General features: G+C 38.3%; 1 protein-coding gene across 1 annotated transcript in view; it reads right to left on the reverse strand.

The window, feature by feature from the left end:
• The window catches only part of Ecd (ecdysoneless cell cycle regulator), a 29,451-nt gene extending 21,292 nt beyond the window's left edge, over window positions 1–8,159 (reverse strand). The window contains 3 exon segments of the mRNA XM_023718653.1: window positions 1,571–1,688; window positions 6,351–6,568; window positions 7,910–8,159. Of these exon segments, the coding sequence (XP_023574421.1) occupies window positions 1,571–1,688; window positions 6,351–6,555 (323 nt within the window). The 5' untranslated portion in view covers window positions 6,556–6,568; window positions 7,910–8,159.
• Between the last annotated feature and the right edge of the window lie 3,076 nt (window positions 8,160–11,235).

Here is an 11,235-nt window from a genome sequence, read left to right on the forward strand (position 1 = left end):
AATAGTGTTTAAAATAAAAGTTTATTATTCCTTCACAATATAATGCCTAGAGTTAATAACAATGTATTATTTTATGGGAAATTATTACTGGAGATTTTAAGTGTTCTCACCACAAAAATGGTAAGTACAGAGCATGAAGTAAAGCATACTTTAATCAGCTGAATTCAGCCATTCTACAATGTTTCAAAGCAGGCTGTAACTGATAAATACATACAATTCTTATTGGTCAATTAAAAATAAATTTAAAATAATGACGAGAAAGCAGATATAAATTGGTACAGTGGTGAACACCTGTAACCCTAGGTACTCAGGAGGCTGAGAGGCTCACCTGAGGCAAGAGTTCAAAGCAAGCCGGAGCAATACAGGACTGTCTCAAAATACAATAACACTTTAAAAAGCACTTTTATCTCATAGATTTAATCCTGAATTATTAGGGTTCAAATGGCATAATTTTGGAGACATGTTTTACAATGGAAGAATAAAGGAGTACAGATAAAATAATAATGAGTATAAATTGAAAACTGTTGAAGCTGGATAATAGGTATATGTGGCTTCATTCTCTCTCCTTTTATGTATGTTTAAAATTTCAATAACAAGGAAAATGGCTCAGTGGAATAAGCGCTTCCCTGGCAAGTGCAAGGGTCTGAGTTCAATCTCTGGTTCCACCAAAAATTAAAAAAAAATTTTTTTTTCAATAACAAAAAGTTTTCAAAGTTTTCTGTTGTGCTGGTGGGAAAGAAACTGGTAGGGTAGAAAAAGATTAGCTTTGCTGAACTGTCTAGAAAAATTAGTAAAAAAACCCCTACAAAATAAATGAGTGAAACGCCCTCTGCTGGCATAAATAGGGAAGTGCAGAGACCTATTAGTACCTTTATAAAGACTGAATTACAATTCAAGGTTATCTACAGTGCTTCCTATACCAATTTGTATGTGCATACATGTGTGCGCATTTCTGTTACTAGGGATTGAACATAGGTCTTTGCACTGAGCCTCACTGCCATACTTTTTTTTAAATTTTTAGACAGGGTTTCACTAAGTTGCCCAGTTTGAGCCTGAATTTGTTTTTGTTACTGTCCTGCCTCTACCTGAAAAGTACTGGGATTACAGGCTTGTACAACCATATCTGGCTCCTCTAAACTTCTGTACATGATTTCTCCAAATATTACAGCAATGAATGAGTACAAGGAGACATAATAGAGAAGTAAACTATGTATTTGAATGGACTTTCTTTAAAGATCCACAAGAAAGCTTAACGTTAGCTACTTACAGAAAAGCAAAGTAGTACAACTCTTGTTTGAATTTTTAACCACATTTATTCTTTCATAATCAGAATTTTAAAAATAAAGCCCAACATATGTAGATTTTATTTAAATACTTTAGAAATAAAAATCTCCAATAATACTTTCTTTCTCAAGAAAAAGCGGTCACAAGAGAATAAAAAATAAAGTCACTTTTTAAATCCCAAAGTAGAACAATTTTCACCAGGCCACAAAAAAAATTACTAAGTGGATAAAATGTAGTCACTTGGTATTAAAAAACACAATTATTTCAGAATAAATGATTATATTACCTGGCTACTAACTGTGGAAATTCCTTTGTAATCTGTTTTATTAAATAAACAATAAACCATTCATCTTCAATATTGTCCCCAAACTTTGTCATGCCACATATATGAGCAGGAACACCTCCTAAAAACAAGAGAAAACCAATCATACAATCAGATAAATTTATCACTGTAAATAAAAAAATACATGTAATCATTCCATTACACCTTCACTGATTATCTTCCAAGTACCGTTCTAGGAGCTAGGGTTGCAATTCTGAACAAGATGTAGGAAGCCTGTTCTGGAAGACCTAGTCTCTTTAGTAAGAGACAACCAAGTCACTTCAAGACAGGATGTGAACCCCAGAGTAGTGGTGTGCACTACAGGCTGTGAGACGCAACTGCTTGCAGGAATGGTATCCGAAAGAATGACCCAAGATGGACATTCCAGAAAGAGGAAGCTGTATAAGCAAAGGCATGGAGCTATAATAGACAAGAGTACTCTGGAAATCTCAGGTAGATGGACTTCAAGAAGCAGAAAATTTCAAGCAAGTATGCTATCTACAAATGTATGAAAATTAAACAACACAATTTGTTTGTTCTTATTGTTTTTCCAGTGCGGGGTATTGAATCCAGGCCCTTAACACTGAGCTACGTTCTCAGTTCTTTATTATTTTATTTCAAGAGAGGCTCTTACTAAGTTGCTCTAACTGAGCTCAAACTTAGAATTTTGGGGGCAACTTACTTTACAGGCCCTCTTCTATCTCAACAGAAACTTTTCTTCCTTTCAATAAACTCTTCCTACTCTTAACCTCCATTGTTCCTAGAATTCATTCCTTGATTATAGAGAACACAAACTCGATGTTTCAGACACTTAGCAGTTAAGTTTCTTTCCCTTATATCATTTGGATGATTTCCACCAAGATAACTCAACGGAGGTAAGAGTTTGCTTTTGTTTCATAGATTCTGGATTGTGACTCGCTTAAGGAATCACAATTTTTATGCCTCAAATACTTAGGTCTTTGCCCATTGCTTGTAATTGTCTATGCTTTGTCACTTATGTAATTTTGTTAAACTAATGATAAATTTAAGTTAAAAATGTGAGGTTATGAAGCTTCTTTAATGGGACATTTTATTCCTGTCTTGAATATGTTATATTCGGACTAACTGCTGAACTTACTAGTGTTCCTTTTCTGACTCGTTTGACTGCTGTGAGTTTATCTTAAGACAGCAGCGGTAGAGAAAAGTAGTGTTTTAAGAGTTCCCTAATGGATTCTGACATGAAATACTATAAAATGGTCTTTCTAAGAAATCTATTTATATTTAGAAAGTATACCTGCCTATTAATAAATCATGGGACCCTAACTGCCAAATTAAAAGGCAACAGGCCATCTGGCCTGATCTTCCACTGGTGAGCAATCTTAGCTCTTGAGATTCCCAATCTGATCTTTTCCTGCCACTTCACACTTTCCTTTTTCTTTTGGAAGCATGTCAGATTACAGAGAGAATTCTGAACTGCCCAACCTTTTCCTCTTACCCAACAATTAAGTTAAGGCCATAAAAATGAGTGTTTGCTAACCAAAGAAAGGGAAGTCATCTTAGATGAAGGCCACACACCCCTTCTCTAGGTCAAATGAGACATCGGAATTTTGCCTAGGATAACACACATAAAAGTCATGTCCTGGCTGAGTGTTCTCGGCGACAGTCTCCCCCAAGAGAAGGAACCTGAGACACAGTAAAAAGAAGTGACTTCTGGGTGAGATCAGTTATTTCCAAAGCACCACACTTCAGGGATCAAAACATGTTTAGCCTAAGGGAGGATCTCCAACCTTCTCTCTCACTTCCTACGTCGTTATCATTTATGTGTATAGAAAAATACTTATGATAGTAAGTTGTGGACTTTGAAACTTTCTGTAAACTTACAAAGTGCTACATAATAGACTTTTGTCAGGCTTTTACCTATCCCTTATAATACTTGGACAAACAGTGGTTATTCTGCCAGCCAGTTAAATGCTCTTAGAGCAGCTGCCACTCTGAAAAAAGAGGACAGGTTTCCCCAGCACCTTCTGGTGAATCCCCATTGAAGCCAATGACCAACAGAATGCTGGCCAGATAGGCAGGTGGATTCCCTTCCAGAAACAGGTTTCTGGGTGTGCAGACCAGGAGGAACGGGGAGCAGCTGAGGCATCATGGCCAGGGCTACTCTTTGGAAGACACCCCAAAGTTCCTCAATGGAAACTAGCTTTCAATTGCTAAATTAGATAGCCAGCAGATAAATCTCCATTTATCTATTGTACTTTTCTCTCTCTGCTAATAAGCCAAACCTACAGTGTTCTTGCTTCAGCCTCCTAGAATGTGGGAATTCAGATATGTGTTATCATGCCCACCTTAAACAACACATTGTCAAATAACTGGTAAGTCAAAGAGGAAACAAGGAAAATTAGGACATATTTTGAAACCAATAAAAACGAAAGCATAACATACCAACTCCAGGATTTGTAAAAGTAATACAAAGAGAAGTTTATACTTTTGAAAGATTTCAGATAGGCAACGTAACCTTCTACATCAAGGAACCAGAAAACAAGCCTAAAGCTAGGAAAAGAAAAGAGATAATAATTACAGCAGAGTTAAATGAAATAAAATATAGGAAAAAAGCTCATTTAAAAAAAAAAAACCTGATAAATCATGAATTAGATTAACTACAAATAAAATACTAAATAAATGAAAGGCAGTATTACAACCTATGCCGTGGGGAAAATAAAACATAAGAGAACACTATGAACAGTTGTCTATCAATGAATTAAGAAAACTAAGAAATGGATACATTCCTAAAAATATACAGCCTAAGCTTGGTCTTGAGTACATCACACACACACACACACACACACACACACAACTTTGAACACAAGTATAATTAATAAGGGGATGAAATCAGCAATCAAAACTTCCTAACAAAGAAAAGCTCAGGAATAGACAGATGGTTGCAGTGGAGAATTCCATAAAACATTTTAAAAAGTTAGTATTATGCCTTCTCAAAGCCTACTGGAAATATGAAGAGAAGGGCATACTCCCAAACTCATGCTGAGGACAGCATTACTCTAATTTTATTACCCAAATCAGACAAAATATAAGACAAGAAACCTAAAAACCAATATCCCTGATAAATAGTGAGACCAAAATCCTCAACAGAATACGAGCAATCAAACTTAACAGCACATTAAAAGGATTCTAAGACCAAAAGAGATTTATTCTTATAATGCAAGAATCAACTTACAAAAAAAATCAATCAATGTAAGAAGGTCAAACAAGTACAATACTGAAAGTCTCCAAGAAGCCAGGGTGAGAATGGGAAGAAATGAGAGAAACAGCCCACTGAACTTTTCTCCCTACACAATATAGTACTTCCCAAGTTTCTTCAATTAGAGAAACTACAATTAAAGTATCTATTTTTAATCTACCTTATTCTAGATCTTAATTTAAACCTCCTCCTGAAGCAATGGGGAAATGCTGAAAGTTGATAAGCAGAAGAATAAGATGATTAAATTTGTTTTACAAAGGTAACAGGCAACAATATGAAAAACTGGATGACTAGAAGTAGAGTGATAAGTTGAGAGACTACTGTAGTTGTCTGGATTAAGAGCTGTAAGAGGCTTACATCAAAACCAAACAGTATAGAAAAGGGATCATTATTTCAAAGGTTATCATACCAGGATTTAGTGCCTTATGGAACATGTATGAAATACTAACTGGCTTGGATAACTGATTTTATGGCAATACACTAAAAATAAGAAAACAGGGTAAAAATTATTTTCTACAGCACAGGTAAAATGTACTGTGCTAATGTGACAGTATTCTCGCCAATAAATGTCACAAGTATTCCAGGGAACATGTTCAATAAAATCAGTACCAGAGGGGCCAGCCAGATAGCTCAGCGGATTAAAGCACCTCCTTAGGCAGGCGCAGGGACTGGGGTTCCATCCCCAGCATGCTGAGCCAGCCCCACCCCCGGGGCGCACTGAGCCAGGGATTGAGACTAGGCGTGGTGGTACACGACTGTAATCCCAGTGCTTGGGAGGCTGAAAATAGGATCACTACAAGTTCAATCTGTGTTGTGAGACCTTGTAGACCCTGTACTAAATACATTAAAAAAAAAAAAAAATCAATACCAGAAAATGCATTCAGTAATTGCTAGCCAAAGATGAGATAAGCCTTCAATTATATGGCAGAGCAATCATATCAGAAGAACCCAAGCTCTGGATACTATAAGACCCTACAGAATTTACTGTACAAGCAGAGTCTTGGTCATTATCTATTTTCATAAAGCTAGAAGAAATGATAGGACAGAGTTGCACATTTTGTTAGGGGTCTGGTCCCAAATACCAAAACACAGCAAAGTGAGTGAAGGAACCTCAAAAAGTTTCTGAGTAGCAAAGGCTGATCATAAAATTCAATTATTTCTTTATAAGCGAGGCAAACCCACTCTTACTATGTGAAACAAGACAGCTTACTAAATACATTATCAAGATAAGCATTGAGTAACATCAAAAGGAACTATGATTATGGAAGCCGTATACAAGCATGTTTAGCACAGGTACTTAGGTACACTATGGGATAGTAAGTGAAGTTCAAAATAATAGCCATGAATTTAATGTTTAGTATAAGTTAGTTCCTAAGGTAATGACTACTATAATTTTTAATCAATATGAATCTAACATTAAGTTTAGGGGCTTAACTGAATGTGGGCAGGCATCATTAATCTAAAAAGTTGAAGATACACATTTCTCACAACAATGAATGAACTATTTACTTTTGCCAGGTTTATATTTGAGATTAAAAGGTTGGTTCTGCCAGATATAGGGAGCCAGCATAGGTGCAAATTGGCTCATTATTTTCTCAATATACTTCTCAAGAATCTCTCTGTGTTTTTCTGGGTCCATTGATTCATCTGGTATCAGGAACAGGTGGTACTCCACAGTGTCTTCCACTGCAGCGAGCATGATATTTTCCTCCATTCTTCTTTGAAAACTGTAAGTTAAGTTTCAATAACATAAACCATCAAGAACAATGTACAAATAGCATCCTATTCCCTGAGCTCTTCTAGATGATTCCATTAATGATGTTTTCCAAAACTGTTATCCACATACCATCATCATATGGTTTTTGCCTTGATCATATTACCAACATACAATATTTACTTCATATTTCTTGCTTAATGACATTTTATACTTAAAACTGTACTTTATATTTAAAATTATCTTAAAAGGAAAACTTGATACATGGTTAATGGAAATCCAGTGTCACATTTCCAAATAAGAATAAAATTTTAAATATGGGTGGTGTAATGTGCGCATAGGTAGTCCCAGCTACTCAGGAGGCCAGGTAGACGAGCTAAGGGCCCCACTGAGCAAAAAACATCCTGTCTCTCAAATAAGTAAATGCTTTTGCTCTGACACCAACATTCACTGTTTACTATCAAAGGTCCTGGTTCTGCCATTAATTAGTTACACCATTCTGGGCATTTCACTCTTTCTTCCTGGAGATTTCTCCTTAACTGTTGAATGGAAGTGTTACTCTACCATCTCTAAAATCCCTCCCTGTCTTAAAATTGTTATTGCTCTCCAGAATTTAAATTTCTCCATTTAGGAACATTATATGGCATAGAATTTATTTATTTATTTCACCGGGAATCGAACTCAAGCCCTTGTGCTTGCCAGGCAGGCGCTGTGTCGCTGAGCTATATACCCGGCTCCACAGTAGAATTTAAAACAACAAAATACCCATATCTTATTATTTCACCCCAAAATAATGTGCCCACAGTTCCTGATCCTACAACTGTCCTAAATTTGTACTTTTACTAGACTTTTCAAGTGTCAGGGGATATCCTCTGGTAAACTAAGAGCCGGTAGATAGATGTCTCCTTATTTTCTCATGGTCTTCCTTAAGAACAAGAGTACTAATCTACTACTGCTACCAGGTGAAGCTGGGTACAGGCAGGCACCGCGCAGATGGACACCCTAGCGCGGCGATTCGGATGCTTAAGGTCGGTACTTGGCTTTCTAAGGGGCTAACAAGTTGTCTGCATCTTCCACGCAGACAACATTCATCACTGACTAAACCAGTTTGCCCTTTACTACAGAAGGACAAACAATATTTTATCCACACACTTTAAAACACCAAGTACGCCTTATTATGGGGAATTTACAGCGTCAGAACCGCCCTTGGCTCCCTCAGATTAACCCCTCACTGTACAAATGGGAACACTAAATGCACAGAAAGTGACGGAGCAGCAAAGGGCCTGACGGCGTCTCGTGCTCTTCACTCAACCTGGGCTCCCAGCTTCCGTCCGACAAAACAAATTCCTCTTACAGCTTTAGGTCTTCTCCTGCTTGTGTCCGCCAGGGCTCTTTTCTTGGGTCGCCTGTTTCACTGTGACTCGGGAACTACTACCAGCCGCCCAAATCTGAAGCAGTCTGGCTCTCGACGCGCCCTGGAACTCGAGAGCAACGGAAATCCTGCACAAGGTCTCCTAAAGCGCCAGTGGCCGGAACCTTAGTAGCGGACTCTGCCTGCGCCGCGACGGAACTATTTACCTAGCGCCTAGTGCCTTCGTCACTTCCGTCCTCGCGGGAAAGCTGGGAGGTCGGAGGCCAAGAGAGGTGGGAACCCTGGGGCAGTAGCTGTCGGAGTCTAGGCGACGGGGCGAGACGGGGCCGGTAGGTGGCAGGAGGGGGCCGAGCCGGAGCCGGCGAGACCGCCTGGCCCGGAGGCCCCCATCCTGGCGTACCCGTCCCGGCTCGGGAGGAGGAGGAGGATGATCTCCAGATACACTCGGAAAGCCGTGCCACAGAGCTCGGAGCTGTGAGTGCGCTGCTCAGCCAACCCCAGCACGGGCCGGGGGAGGCTGAGGCGGGCTGCGGGCGCTCCGGGGATCCTCCTGGACCGGTGCTTCTCTCCCTTCTCATTTCTGGGGGAAGGAAATAGTCCTTGTAATTGTCTCCAGCCCGGGCGAACGCTGCCCCCAGTCCCTCTCATTTCCAGCGGAAGGCGTGTCACCCTTACTATGTAGTACTAAGGAAGACCGGACCTCTTCTTGGGAGTTTTAGGAGCTAGGTCTCCTAAGGCATTTGTAGTTCCCTTAGTGCTTCAGGCCTGTCAATAGTCATTGACTACTGGAAAAGTTATTAATACCTGAGTGCTACAATGAAGTTGAATACATCTGATATCAGACACTGTGCAAAACTTTTTTGCATGCATTAGCCTTTTTTAATCCTGTTGGCAAGGAAATCCCGTCGAGAATGTAATTTGCATACTGTACAGGAAAAGACTTCAGATTTAAAGGTTGTAGCCTGCAGCGGTGGTATGCCTAGAATCCTACTTACTCAGGAGGCTAAGCAGGAGGATCACAAGTTCGAGCCCAGCCTGGACAACTCAATAAGTTGGCAAAATCCTGTCTCAAAAAAAAAGGGGGGGGTGACTAGATATGTAGATCAGGGTGAAAGCCCTGGGTTCGGTCCCCACTACCTAAAGGGTACGGGGGAGGGATTGTATTGTGTCAGTGGTCACAGAGCTAGGAGTAGTGGAGCTGAGCGATACAAATTTAGTGTAGATCTAATTAGTCAATAACATCAGGGCTTTAGAATCCAAATCTGCCGGGTGTGGTAATGCATGCGTATAAAAGCAGCATTTGGGAGGCTGAGGTGAAAAGATTGCTGCAAGTTCAAGACCAGCCTGAACTGCATAGTAAGACCCTGTCTCAAAAGGAAAAAAAAAAAAAAAAAAAATCCATTCACTTATTCATTAACTGTACATGGTAATAGAAAGCATATTTTAAGTCACAGTTTCTGGCTAGATTCTTTTCTAATCATGTAACTTTTAAACAAATTACCAAATCTGTTTGCCTTCATATCTGTAACATAAAAGTAAGACCTTATCTAAAACTGTATCTAAAGTGCTGTCATAGGCTTTGACACTTAGTAGGTACTAAGTGATAATTTCTTTGTTCCTTTCCATCTTTACTTGGTAAGATAGACACACAAAGAAAATAAGTCTTAAAGGGCCAGGGATATAGCTCAGTGGCATAAGCACCTGTTTGGCAAGCGTAAGGTTCTGAGTTCTATCCCTGGTACCACCAAAAAAAAAAAAAAAAAAAAGAAAGAAAGAAAGAAAGAAAGAAAAGGAAAAAGAAAAGTCTTAAAATCTCCTGCATGCCTCTAATCCCAGCATTCAGGAGGCTGAGGCAGGAGAATGAGTTTGAGGCAAGCCTAGGCTACAGTGACACCATCTAAAAAACAAAATCCTTTCAAAAGCTTATTTTCTATTAAAGAATAGGATATCTACCCAGGAGCAATTCAAAAAGAAGCTCTTTAGGAATGGAGATAAAGAAACAGTCTTTCCCAATAAATGAGGCTTAGTTTATCATTTGCTTTCATCGTTAATTACACCCATACTCAGTGTTTAAAAAGTCTTGAATAGCTGAGTGTAGTGAAGCATGCACTCAGGAGTATGAAGAATGTTGACAACCATACATTAGATGGGAACTACTCACCAGTGTAGTTATACTACTTGTTCTCGATTCTTAATTTCAAATTTCCTTAAAGATAACTCTCCCAAAAGATGGTGTTCTATCTAGAATTATTCATGATAAAGTGACTAATGAAGATGAAATGCATATAAATGATAATTAAAAGAAATTTTTACTTTAAATTTTATAGTTACTTTGAAGCAATAGTTTCCTTCCTAACAATTATATAAGTAGTGAAGAGAGTTTGAAACAAATGATTTTCAACACATGGTTTAACTTTTTTTTTTAATTGGATACAGGGTTTCATTACATCAGACTCATAGTGATCCTCTTGTCTCTCAGCTTCCCCAGCACTGGGATTATAGGCATGTGCCACCACACCTGGTTTCAGGGCAGCACAGCATACAGTACCAGGGATCAGTACTCGGGTCCTTGCACTTGCCAGGCAGGCACTTAGACTGCTGACCTATCTCCCCAGCCCCAGTTTAATATTTTTAAATACAAAATTTGAAACAAATATATGAAAAATAATATAATGAATCACCCATCACACCACATTCATCATTTGTCAAAGTTTTAATATATTTACCTCACCCATCTTACCCCTTTTTAGTTTTTCTTGGAAATAAGGGAAGCAAAGCCCTATGCACTATCATTTCATATATCTGTATGTGTATGTCGGTATGCATGTCTAAAACTTATGGAAATTTTGTTATGTAATCACAGTGCTATTATCAAATTTAATAATTTGTTATCTAGTTGTTACTTTATAATCAGATTTCCATGACAAGCTAAAAAAGTCTTAAATCTCTATATTGTAACTAGAATCTGTATTTCAGATCCCTATACTTTTGTAAAAACAAGCTCACAGCTCTAGGGTCACTGAATGACATAACCATAGATAGGCCTGCACAAATCCAACCACACCATTAAAGAAAACATTTACATTAAAGGTTCCACTAACTGGTCTTTAGCTCTGTCTTTATATACAAAAATATTAAAATTCTCTAAACTCTGAAGCTATTCATTTCCTCTGAGAGGGGCTGGAGCCAAACTACTTGAATCTCAATCTTGACTCTTACTAATCCTGTGATCATAACCATTTACTTAATTCCTCATGCTTCAGTTTCCTTTCCTGTGAAAGGTATTAGAAATTTAATATATATATATA

The sequence above is a fragment of the Octodon degus genome, unplaced genomic scaffold, assembly GCF_000260255.1.
Source record: "Octodon degus isolate 3935 unplaced genomic scaffold, OctDeg1.0 scaffold00005, whole genome shotgun sequence".
NCBI lineage: Eukaryota > Metazoa > Chordata > Mammalia > Rodentia > Octodontidae > Octodon > Octodon degus.